Raw genomic sequence first — 13,089 nt, forward strand, 5'->3', positions numbered from 1 at the left:
ATAATAACCGAGTATCAAAAGCAAAACATTTTGCTTTTGTGATTTCAAGTTATACAACAACTCCTGGGAAATGTAACATCAGTGTTAGTCAGTACATACATGTGTTTCATGTCCTCCAAAACAAAGACCAAACTCCGTGATTTTAGTCCGCAAATCAACTATACCGACCAAGCGACTGCCACTTGTCGGCGAAGTTTGTGCCATGTCCTAGAGCACAAAAACTTATTTCATGAATAACAGCAGCTTAATGTTGGGAACCATGTATATTTATAAAGGCCTTACTCTTTTCAGATTGTTATTTAACCACACTTTTCAACTGCACTGGTTATGATCATCATGGTATGACATCTGTGAATGAAGACTAAGGAAGAAAAGGAAAGTAGAAGTCTTGGTGTATTTTAAAGTGTTACCCAAGAATTTACATGAAGAAACAAATAAAAGCACAACAAGAAAAATTACTCCAAATAACTGGTCTCCTGGGCAAGTTTTGAACATCGGGACCTCCAAAATATGGAGGAGTTTTAGCCAATTGATTGGTGCACCCAATAGGTGGTGTTTCACTTATATACGGCATATTTTATATCAATGAAATCCAAATGACTTCCACAGAACATATAAAGGAACATTCTCTAATTATTTATGGTTTCTTTAACGACCCATTTAAGTGGATGATTAGTGAAAAATGTACTGGAATGGATGAAGAAGGAAGTTAATCTGAATTATTATTGTGGCATCTGCCTGGATGGACTGGGGAATATCATTAAGGACAGCCAGTCTCCAGAGCAAAATCAGAACCTGTGACTTCCAAAACACAATGCAGTAATGCTGCACACTCAGCCATGGTGTTTAGTAACTTGCTCTAATAACAACTTGAAACATATGAACAAGTGATACTTACGAACTGCAGACACCTTGGCAGCTATCATGTAGTCAGTCAGAAGTGCAGTACGTTCACACGTAGAACCAAGAACAAGTACAAAGACTAGGTACAGGAAAGTTCTGAAAATGAAAAGAATCATGGTACATACTGCAGAGCGTACATCATATTCCCAATCGAGCTCTCATCTGTTTTCATGGTCAATGAGTTCACCACAATATAACAACTCTTGACCCTCAAGGGAGGTAGCATATTCCCCTGAAACATATAACATGCTGTTATATCCCAGAAGACCACACTCTGAACAATTACAGATGAGAAATCCTGAAAACTTACAAGCCTTCCCTTACTTACAGCACTGAAATTTTGATATAAGAAAATGGGATAAGGGGAAGAAAGAAAGCAGAAAATGAAAAGGATATTGATTGAAAATAAGAACTTGTAATATACACAGAGAACTGGAAATCTTTAACAAGAACAAAATGGCTGAGTTAGAGAGAATAAAAGACAGAAGTTGGGTTTCATCAAGAACATAACTAACTGGCTCACTGAATGACACTGTAAAAACTACAGAGGTTACTTCCATTGCCTGTGTAATATCATAATATGAAAATTATCTCTCTCAAATGGGAAGGATGAGGAACAAAACAGTTACTACATATTCCAAAATACATCTGATAGGACTGAAGCATGACATCCAGCTGTCTGACCAATATTTAAAGAACAGATATGTTACCATTCACAAGGAATAAAAAATTCAAGTCATCCTCAAAAATGATGGCATAACCAATAGAGTACTTCTTTTGGCTTATTTTGGACTTCACCCATCGTCCGGCATATAAAAAAGACAAAAAACCACAACGTTTCGGAGACTGGATCTGTCTCCGTCTTCAGGTGTATAGGGAAGGTTTAACCTACTCAGTTGGGCCCCTTAGAAAGAGCTAGTCTCAATCACTGGACAAACCTTGATCTGTAGAAACAACCTATGAACAACCGACAACCGGTTCCGTCAGTGGGAGGAAAGAATAAAATCGCAGTAAAAACATGATAGAAAATTTGTGCCAAACATGCACTTGTCAACAATGTAAAGAAACAGAAGTATGGGTTATATTCCATGAATTCAGTTAAAAACGAAAGTAAAAACTGGATAAAGCATGCCTTATCTGCATGGTTAAAGAATCGTGCCACCATGGCGACTTCCGGGAATCAGACTAATCTCCGGAAAAAAACTTGCAGTAGTAGTGGAACCACTAATATTCATGAAATTACATTTTTTGGTTTGTTAACCTCTTCATTGATGAGGGGGATCCATATAGGAGAAATATCCAAACTGGGTTGGCTGATCGGATTGGATGAACATGCCATATGAGCTGATTCTTTGTATTTCCTGTATCTGCTGTTGCTTTCAATCTCCAAGATCCTAGCTTCATCCCAGCTGACCCTGTGACCTTCTTCATATGCATGCTGAGCCAACCTGGATTTCTCTAGAAGACCCTGCTTAAGATTGTGCTTGTGTTCACGGATTCGAACAGCCAGTGGTCTTCCTGTTTCACCAATGTAGCTTCTGCCACATTGACAGGGAATGCTGTAGACGCACTGTGCCGTCTGTTGAGGATCCCTTTTTGGTTTCGTTCTCACGAGCGAAGATCGTAAAGTGTGTTTAGTTTTGAAGACGGTTCTAATATTGTACTGGTTCCCTATGCGCTTGAACTTCTCAGAGATTCCCTTGACATACGGGATGTACACCGTGCCAAGAGGCTTTTCCTCTTTTTTCTTTTGACGACTACCGCCCTTGGACCTGATAACCGAATCAGTAAAGCCTTGAGAGTAACCACTCAGTACAGTATACACCATCGTCAGAATCCTTTCAAGTCTATAACCAATAGAGTTTAAACAAGACAAAAGGCACAAAGAAGAGAAAGACCAGCCAGGAGAGGACATAAGGCATATTTCTTACATATTCTACTTTTATACACACTCACCCTGTACCAATGGCTGCCAGAGTACCATTGGGAATGTCTCTAGAGGGGTGTCGGAGGTCACCACTCATATTGATGCCAGCCATGATACCAGTCACAGTTGGAAAGAATACTCCAAATACAGTGAACCAGTTGTTGTCTTCTTGAAAATCAGGGAATGTATTGTTAGCAAGGTTTTCTGACATCCATCCTGAGAAACCATTCGCTGAAATTTTAAATGACGAAATTCAGGAGTGCTCAGCCACTTGGACTGCATGCATATGCCATTACAGCAGTGTCATGCACACCCTGTAAAGGCTAATGATACCGGTAACTTTCAGGGTTATTTTCAAGGACTAAAAAAGATCCAGTCAAATATAAGTGTGCTAATTTGTTTCTTATGACTAAATCTTGACTTTAAATGGAGGTATGAGTATTGTACATTATGTAAACTTCTGTAAAATATATTTTGCATCAGACCTAATTTCTTTCTGCAGCACCCGATTTACCACAAATTACATAATGAGGAGCTTATGGAGGTTGGAAATGCATGTAGCACATACTGTACGTGGAAGATGAAGAATCCATAATAATTTTGGTTGGAAAAACTAAAGACAAAAGGCCACTCAGTAGACCTAGGAGTATAATGGAAGGTAATATTGAAATGATTTTTAAAAACAGGATGACAGGGTATGCACTAGATTCAACTGGCTAAGAATAGGTTCCACTAGCAGGCTCTTGTGAACACAACAGCCAATCTTTGGCTCTATGCAAGGTGGGGGATTTCTGTATCATCTGAGCAATTATCAGCTTCTCAAGAAGGAATATGATACATGGAGTTACAGCAGTTAGTCAGTCAGCTGCTTAGTTAGACTGATCATATGACTTAGAGCGATGCCTTTTAACAGCAGTGAAAAACGGACTATATGTGATCAACTTTTAAGCAATCTGCAACACAAAGAGATCTGTAGTAACCACTGACCACTCTCTTTTTGATAAGAAGCATACCATAAATGAAGCATTTACATTTTTCTATTGCCGCAAGCAAGCAGGCAGGCAGAAGTGTAAAATATATATAAAAACTTAATTTTAATATCAAGTTATGTGTCTTACCTATATCTGTGTGGATGAAACTGCCAACAGCAAAGTCCACACCAGCCAGAAGAAGAATAAGCAACAATACAAATTGCAGCTTTACGACCCATTTGACCCCTGCAACATTGATCATGCCAAGCAACAGCACTGCAGCACTGGCAAAACCTCGTTCAGCCCATGGTGACTTTAAGCCAACTAACCCAGCCATAGATTCTCCAAATCCCAGCACATAGAGAGCACAGCCAACAGCCTGAACAAACAATTCACATAAGGTACAACAGTTCAAAGTTATTTATTCAAGACACAATCACCACATCATGTTCAGGAACTTTGTAGGGTTAGATTTTTAAAACCTGTCCCTCTGCAGTGGTCATCTCAGAATGAATCAGTAATGCACTTCCACAATACTAGTATAAATCCTTCAGACCTTATTTAGCATTCAAGGACTTAAAATACCTGAATGTCAGTATGTCTGGCTGCATTTATTCATAAGGTATGAACCAAATGTCCAACTTTCATTAAACTGTGTATGAAGGTCAAGTCCTTCTCAAACCAAACATGAAGGCTTTTCAGATTCTTGAGGAAACAGCAATATTAGTGTCAACTGTCCTGTAATCTGGGAATAAAGAAATTCAATTTACCTATACCACAAGGCTGGCAGCTGGACTTTAATTGTCAATTGTAAGGAATATGGAATTTTAAATAACACAGGTCTGCAACCAAAAAAATGCATAGGATATTTTTACTGTTTCTTATAGATTTTTACTCACTAAAACCGGAAAAAATAGTAAAAAAGATCCATCACGTCAATTTTTTTTGAAAAACTGATATTTTTAGTTTAATTTTGAGCAAACTTTCTCTTCAACATGAAATCTGGTATCCTATTTGTAGTTCGTCTTCTTTTCTTCTACACTACAGGTTTCGGCTGTAAAAGGCCATCATTACGTGTATACTCTCACATAGCCGTTACACTGCACGTAGTTTAAAGTTTATAAACACCAGCTTTCTCAATTGTTCATTTCTCCATTGTTAATAGGTCCTGATATATCAGAATCCTCTTGCTGATATTTGTCAGATATGTATAAAATCTTTGTTAATTTACATATGTCAATTTGAGTTTGGTATTTTGGTATTTTTAAAATATTCAATTTAAAGTGAAAAAAAAAAAATTTAAATTGAAGATTTTAAAAATACCAAAATTCAAAAATAAAATTGACGCATGTAAATTAACAAAGATTTTATACATATCTGACAAATATTAGCAAGAGGATTCTGATATGTTACACAGGGTCTTGGATTTTGATGGATTCTTCAGAATGGCCTAAGAAAAGGAAAGTGGACATGAGAGTTGGCACATGGAATGTAAGAAGTCTCTACAAGCCAGGTTCACTGACAAGAGTTACAAGAGAAATACCAAAGTATAAGTTAGATATAGTGTAAGTATAGGATGTTGAATGCAACAGGAGTGGCACTGAACCAGCAAGGAACTATACATTATTTTAGAATGAGACTCATGAATTAGGGACAGGAATTTTTGTACATAACACAACTTTATCAGCAATTGAGAATGGGGTCTGGTAGCAACAGGAAGCTGTATGTAGTGCTAAGATGTTGCTGCTGGGATATCAATGTTCTGAATGTTCATGCCCCAACAGAGGATGAAACTGATGATAAGCATGACAGCTACTATGAAGAACTATAAAGTGTATTCAATCAATTCCCCAGTACCACATGCAAATTTTGGTAAGAGACTTCAATGAGAAAGCTGGAACAACTGAGAATGAGATTTTACATTAAATTAGTAATGATAATGGATAATGGCAGTAAACCTGGCCACTTCCAAAAATCAAATTGTCAGAAGTATACTGTTCCCACATCACAACATTTATAAATTTACTTGGACATCCTATGACAGAAAGACATAAAATCAGACTGGCCACATTCTTATAGACAGAAGGCATTAAAATGTACTTGTTTGATCTTTTAGGCAAGCAGAATATGACATCAATCACAATGTGGTGGTTGAAAAGTTGGGAGATGCTGGTAACATGTAAATGAACAATACATAAATTTGATATGGAGATTTAGTATCAAGGAACTACATGAGACAAAAGGTAATCAGGTTAAAATCTCAAGGAGTTTTGCAGTTTTTGAAAACTTTGATGATGATGTGCATGTTAACAGAGTTCAGGAAACTATTACAGATAATATAAAATTTCAGTCAAAGAGACTGTAGGTTGTTACAGACTGAAGTAGCATAAGCTATGATTTGACAAAGGATGTTCACAACTATGAGATCAAAGGAAACATGCCAAACTCCAACGGTTACAGGATTCAAGCCAAATAAATGGAGTTAATCTGAACAATGTTAGATGTTAAGCTGGAAGACATTTCAGGATCAAAAAGTGCAAATATCTGAAAGACAAAATACATTAACTTAATACACACAGTAAGAACATTTAACATTAGAGACTTACATGGAGCAATAAATGAATTCAAGAAGGGCTACCAACCTAGAACTAATTTGGTGAAGGATGAACATGGTGATCTGCTTCCAGATTACCACAACATTTTGAGTAGGTGAAAGAACTATTTCTCTCAGTAATTCATAAGTCCCTCCAGAAGATGCAGCAAAAAGGAACATACGAGGGGGTACCCAAAAGAAACCGAACTTATTTTTTTTAAACTCATTTATTCAAATTTTAAGCACAAACCTTCAATCCCCTTTAAAGTATTCTCCACTTACACTAATACACTTGTCTAGTCTTTTATTCCATTTTTCAAAACATTGTCTAAATTCATCTTTTGAGATGCTTGACAGCGCCTCCGTCGTTTTTTCCTTCACCTCAGCAACATCAGCAAAACGCTTTCCTTTCATGTCTCTTTTCATTCGGGGAAACAAAAAAAAGTCGCATGGGGCAAGGTCGGGTGAGTATGGAGGGTGAGGAACAGGGGTCATACCATTTTTGGTCAAGAATAGTCGTACAGACAGGGCTGTGTGAGCAAGGGCATTGTCATGATGGAAAAACCAGTCACCCGACTGCCACAAATCTGGCCGCTTCCGCCTCAAACTGTTCAAAACTTCCAAGTAGAAAGCCTGGTTAACTGTCTGACCCTGCGGAACAAACTCTGAATGGACGACTCCTCTCACATCGAAAAAACAAATCAGCATTGTTTTCATGTTTGATTTCACCTGACGAGCTTCCTTGGGGCGAGGCGAACTTGAAGTCTTCCACTGGCTTGATTGTTGCTTTGATTCAGGATCGTAAGCATACCACCAGGTTTCGTCACCGGTGATAATTTTTGAAAAAAATTTTGATCATTTCGGGACTCTTCTTTCAAAGCACAGCATGCTTCCACGCGACCTTGTTTTTGTTCAGCAGTCAGCAGTCGTGGCACGAATTTCGCAGCCACCCTTTTCATTCCCAAATCTTCTGTCAAAATTCGCTGAACTGAGCTCCAAGTCACTCCCGACAGCTCCACAATTTCTTCAATGGTCCGTCGTCGATCTTCCTTGATGATTTCACGAATTTTTTCAACATTTTCATGTGTTCGGGCCGTGGAAGGACGACCAGAACGAGGTTTGTCATCAATTGACATTTCACCATTTTTGAAATGGGAAAACCACTCAAACACTTGAGTTTTCCCCACAGCATCGTCCTTGTACACCGTTTTTAACATTTCAAGAGTTTCTGTTCCACTTTTCCCGAGCAAAAAGCAGAATTTCACCGCCGCACGCTGTTCACGAAAATCAGCCATTGCAAAAACGATGATCACACAAAACAGTTGTCACTACAAACTCTGCCGAAACTAGTCCTTACCTTCTGAAGCAATGGTAGTCGGCTTATCGACTCAGGAATGTTAGCTCTATGCGCTCATAGTGGCAAAACGCGGTACTACAGAAGCTCTGCCCACAAAAAAATTAGTTCGGTTTCTTTTGGGTACCCCATCGTATCAGTAGGTAAATAATCTCTTGAAGTTTGTTTGGGTAACACACACCAGGAATATTCTTGGAATATTCTTGGGAGTAAAGGGTGGAGAGCACGTAAGGCTGACAACCTTACCACCATCTATGAGCCGATTGTCCAGAAAATGTGGGAACCTCAACATCTAACAACCCTATGGGCCTCCATGGCCTGTTACAGGGGTACCTTTACTTTTACTTACTTACTTTAATACGCACCATGGTGCACTTGCGGGTTTCATCATGAGGGGACAGTTGTGACAAAACATGGTGAAGAGAAGGGATAAGAAAGTGTTCTGTGTCTTGGAATTTGTCAGAACTGAGTCAATTGTGACAGTGCAATGGATGTTTCGGACCAAGTACCACATACAACCACCTACGGACAACACAATTCGTGAGTGGCTGTCTGTGTACTGCAGAACAAACACGCTGGCCAGGGTCATTGGTTGAGATTGTCAGGTGTGTGGGAGAAACTTTTGTCAGTCCTCAGAAGTAAACACATCACACAAGCCAGGAACTGCAGATGGCTCAGTCAAAGTGTCTGGCGAATTCTGCCAGGAGATCTTAACAGAAAATCTGAACATATGCCGCATTGCCGTGAAGTTTGTGCCCTGACTCTTGACAGATAATCAAAAGCAGCAATGTGTAAATGTGAGTCTTGAGCCATGAGAGAAGGCTAATGAGGACAAAACTTTTATCTCTAGGATCATAACGGGTGACAAAAGCTGAATTTATGGTTATGATCCAGAAAGGAAGCAACACTCGTTGCAGAGGAAGAACCCACAATTACCAAGAGCAAAAAAGGAGTAGCAGGTCGGAGTTCAACAAAGAGCATGCTCATTGTTTTTTTCGGCATGAAGGGGATTGTTCACCATCAGACGCTGTTTCAGAATGTTGTCCCTTCAGTTTCATTTTCAATTTGGGAAACAAAGCTAAATCACAAGGGCCTAAGTCTGGTGAGTAGGGAGGATAAGAAATGATAACCATGTTGTTCCCCATCCTCCCTACTCACCGGACTTAGGCCCTTGTGATTTAGCTTTGTTTCCCAAATTGAAAATGAAACTGCGGGGACAACATTCAGAAACAGCGTCTGACATCCAAATTGAATTGCAAGCAGTACTCAACAGCATTAAGGAAAATGATTTCCATGGTGCTTTTGAAACGTGGAGAAAACGATGGGATCGCTGTATACATTCCCAAGGAGACTATTTTGAAGGAGATGGCAGCCATAATTGATTAAGTTAATCCTGCATTTCTTTTTTGACTTAGGGTGGGAACTTTCCAATACACCTCATATCTTATAACAATTACAGGGAAAGAATAAAAAATTGTTGACCACTGCATTACTATCTACTGATGTAACAGGAGTACACTTGTTAGTGTAGAAATATTATTATTTGATAAAATTCACTAAACGAAAGTACAACTGTATCAACCTTCGGTCAGAAGAAAGAGCCAAGGCCAAATGAACTGTTGATGTAAAATAAAATAAAAAGGATCTAAAACAGACTGGATAAATGCTTGACTGGACAAAATGAAAAAAAGATAACATATCCATGAATATGTCCAGGGAGTGATGGGCTCCGAGGATCAGTGCCAGATGGAAGTGACTGAGGATCATGCTAGAAATGTCGAACCTTCAGGTTTTGCTACCACAGAGTTGGTTAGTTAAGCGGCATTACAGGCAAGACAAAGACCACAGGATAAAATTAGATTTATGCACTTAGACTATGTAAAAGACTAACTTATGGCACAGGGTCTTTTTTGAGGAAACGACAGTCATACATCTGGTCAAGAAATTCCTTTAGACAGAACCTAAAGATATGTTTATGCTTGCCATTTAATCAATTATACTGACCTGTCCAAAAACGTAGAGCAGTCCCAGAGCTCCTCCAAATTTTGAACCCAGAACGTAAGATACTAAGAAGTACACACCACCACTTTCCATCCGACATCGCTCGCAGATGCCGACAGCAGATAATACTGATACAAGTGCCACAGACACTGACAACAATGAGGTAATATTTTAGAATGTGTGACAGATATGAGTAAGGATAATATCAAGCATGCTATATAAAACTCTGACACAATAATATAAAAACATAATAAAACCAGGCTCTTCTAACCTACTTTACTTCCTTAAGTACAAGAAGAAAAAGAGGCACAGAAGTTCATCATTCTGTGTTTCTGTGTGTGTGTGTGTGTGTGTGTGTCATCTATATGCTTTCAACAACCTATAGATTTTCAGGAAACTTGGTGTGAACATTAACGCTGTAGTTCTTAAAATGTAAATTCATTTGAATGCTGTTGTAATACATTTTTAGCCTGCTTTCCTAAAGTAGGCTAATGCAATCCCACCTTATTAAAATCTGAATAATGTTGTATTTTAGTGTCCTGTTGCACTGATTCTCATCCATGATATGTATATTGGCAGTCTTGTAGTGCACTCAATTTCACATGTCACTTCACTACATGTTTCAGCATCACTGTGCCATCTTCAAGTGTGTTATTTACGTCAAGCTTGACGTAAATAACACACCTGAAGATGGCATAGTGATGCTGAAACATGTAGTGAAGTGACATGTGAAATTGAGTGCACTACAAGGCCAATATACATATCATGGACTAAAATCTGAATGCCTAAACCAATCTCTGTGAATTTTGGCATGTATTTCATGACACCTGAGTCCATCTCAATGGCATATTTCACAAACCCCTGGACATCTCTCCCATCTGGACTCCTGTTATCTCAGCAGAAGTTAAAAAATTACCACTCCATCCAGTTTAGATCAGTGAAAAATTTACGTTTTTTGTATTGGTACCATATGGAGAAATTGTATCTTCAGTAATGACTTATATTCTGGTAATTCTCTGGTTTAAAACCTCATACATGCTGAGTTTTTAATATCTTAATGTTTTGTCTTAGCTCATGCAGATGGTTTTTGCTGTACTTGGCTTGTATACCCTATCTTGTGTTGATGCAGGTGACTGGAGATAGGAACTGGCTGTATTAACTGGACCCAACTGAGTAGGCTTTACCTGAAAACGGAGACAGAATCCAGTCTCCGAAATGTTGTTTTTAAATAAAAAGAGGATAATGGATAATGTCAAGAAATATAATATTTTTATTAATGTATCATGGTTACAAAATTTTAGATTGTATGTGTTGAGCCCTTCTTCTTTACACAACATATTCAGACTATACCTAAATGATGTCACACATTCATGGACACTTGCTGGGCAAGGGAGAACAGCCAGACTGAATTTTTTTTTTGGGGGGGGGGACAAACTTGATAACAACAAAAAATATGAACACCCAAAACTAAAAGTATATTTATATTTTTCTAACTGAATACTCTCAGGCAATAAGTAAAACCTACCTTAAATGTTAAGTCTTTAAGCAAAATTTTCTGGCTGCTCCCCTTTGCAAACAATCATGGCAAACACCCACGCACACAGCGGAACCAAACAATGAACTGATGTGTAACAAACCTGTAGCGAATACAATAAGTATTGCATTTAGGACACCTGCTTGACCCACTACCCAGCCTGAACGCAGGAACACAATTACACCAAATATATTTATCAGACATGAAGTAAAGACACCATCCCATGTTCCAAAGAGTACTGGCTCTGATATGAAGAACTGTGATTTCCACCATGGTTTGTCTCCCTGAAAAAATATATAAATACAATAAAGTCTTCTCACGTGATCAGCCACATCAGACAAGAAAGGACAATTGAAAAACAATGCATGGACAGATAAATGGCAAGCAATCACCTTACTCCCATCTGTTCCCCCACTGGCCATCTGACTCTGCCCACTGTTCCTTCAGCAGTAAACCTTGTTAACAGTTGGGAGCATACTACGGTATAAATTCAACAACCATCCTACCAACCCCTGGTCACACAGATGCTGAAAATATTGGATACTAACTCCATACTGACATGTCTTGTCGCCTGACAGGTGCTGTGAAAGCTTCAGATCCTACCTAATGGCTATTCAGAAAGCAACCTTTATTTATTTTACAGGCAACTAAAGCAGGAGCAGGGGAGAGCTCACACATGTGAGGTAATGTCACATGACTCACTGTCTTGAAAACAATCAAATAACCGGTCACCTAGTGTTTGTTCTTGTCTCTACATAGTAAGTTATGATGTGTCCAATGACTGATAATACTGCCAGCTGCAAAGTTTGTGCTGTTATCCGCAGTGGAAATGCATCGTGAATCATGTGTGGATTACAGCAAAAATGTAATGAGTGGAGGAACTGTAAGACAATGGTGTAGAATGTTCAAAGATGGGTGAACAAATGTTGACAATGAAGAGTGTAGTGGTCAGCCGGCCATCTGTAGTGAATGATGATCTTGTTCAAAGTGTTGACCAAAAAACTTGTGAAAGATGGCCTTCACAATTTCAGAACTTTCATGTGGATTCCATAAATTTCAAAGTTCTCTATGACATTATCACAGTTAGGATAGACCATCACAGGTTTTGTGCAACATGGGTTCCAAAAATGCTCATGGGTGTGCACAAAATGCAGAGAATGGCTTCGCCTTTGACTTTTTTTAGAGCAGTACCACAAATATGGTGACTAATTTCTCTGTCACACTGTAATAGGTGATGAAACCTGGGTTTTGCTTGTGAATGGTGGAACCAAAAAGCAGTCACCGCAGTGGACGCACATACATTTACCAAACAAGCCAAGAAAGTTTAAACAAACATTTGCCAGAAAGCTGATGACATCTACTCTCTGGGACAGGAAAGGAGTGTTGATGGTGGAATTCATGCAACAAGGAACCACAATAACATCACAAGTGTATTATGAAACACTGAAAAAATTGCATAGAGCCATTCAGAACAAAAGGTGTGAAAAGCTGACATCTGGTGTAGTGCTCCTCCATGACAATGCATGTCTGCATACAACTGCTTGCACTTCAGCACTGCCAGAGCTTTTCAACTGCAAATCCTAATTCACCACTCATCCTACCATTTAACATTATATAATTCAGATACTCAGACTGTATCATAAAATAATTTACTTAAGAAAAATGTAAGAAATTTTACTGCCTCTTTCATCAGGGTAGATGATGACAGAGCGAAGACAGAAACATCAAGTTCCTCTGAAATGTTGGTATCTGTTTTTTGAACTACATGATATCACAGCCCAGAAGACTGCAATATTTAATGGTAAG

General features: G+C 38.7%; 1 protein-coding gene across 8 annotated transcripts in view; it reads right to left on the reverse strand.

The window, feature by feature from the left end:
- The window catches only part of LOC111874342 (solute carrier family 12 member 8), a 49,926-nt gene that overhangs the window by 24,430 nt on the left and 12,407 nt on the right, over nucleotides 1-13,089 (reverse strand). For all 8 annotated transcript variants that reach the window (XM_023869767.2, XM_023869773.2, XM_023869770.2 and 5 more), the window contains 5 exons: nucleotides 11,387-11,567; nucleotides 9,753-9,898; nucleotides 3,949-4,180; nucleotides 2,860-3,061; nucleotides 899-999 (listed from right to left, as the gene is read on the reverse strand). In XM_023869767.2, the coding sequence (XP_023725535.1) occupies nucleotides 899-999; nucleotides 2,860-3,061; nucleotides 3,949-4,180; nucleotides 9,753-9,898; nucleotides 11,387-11,567 (862 nt within the window). The remainder of the gene's footprint in view (nucleotides 1-898; nucleotides 1,000-2,859; nucleotides 3,062-3,948; nucleotides 4,181-9,752; nucleotides 9,899-11,386; nucleotides 11,568-13,089) is intronic.

Source organism: Cryptotermes secundus, unplaced genomic scaffold (assembly GCF_002891405.2).
Source record: "Cryptotermes secundus unplaced genomic scaffold, Csec_1.0 scaffold49, whole genome shotgun sequence".
NCBI lineage: Eukaryota > Metazoa > Arthropoda > Insecta > Blattodea > Kalotermitidae > Cryptotermes > Cryptotermes secundus.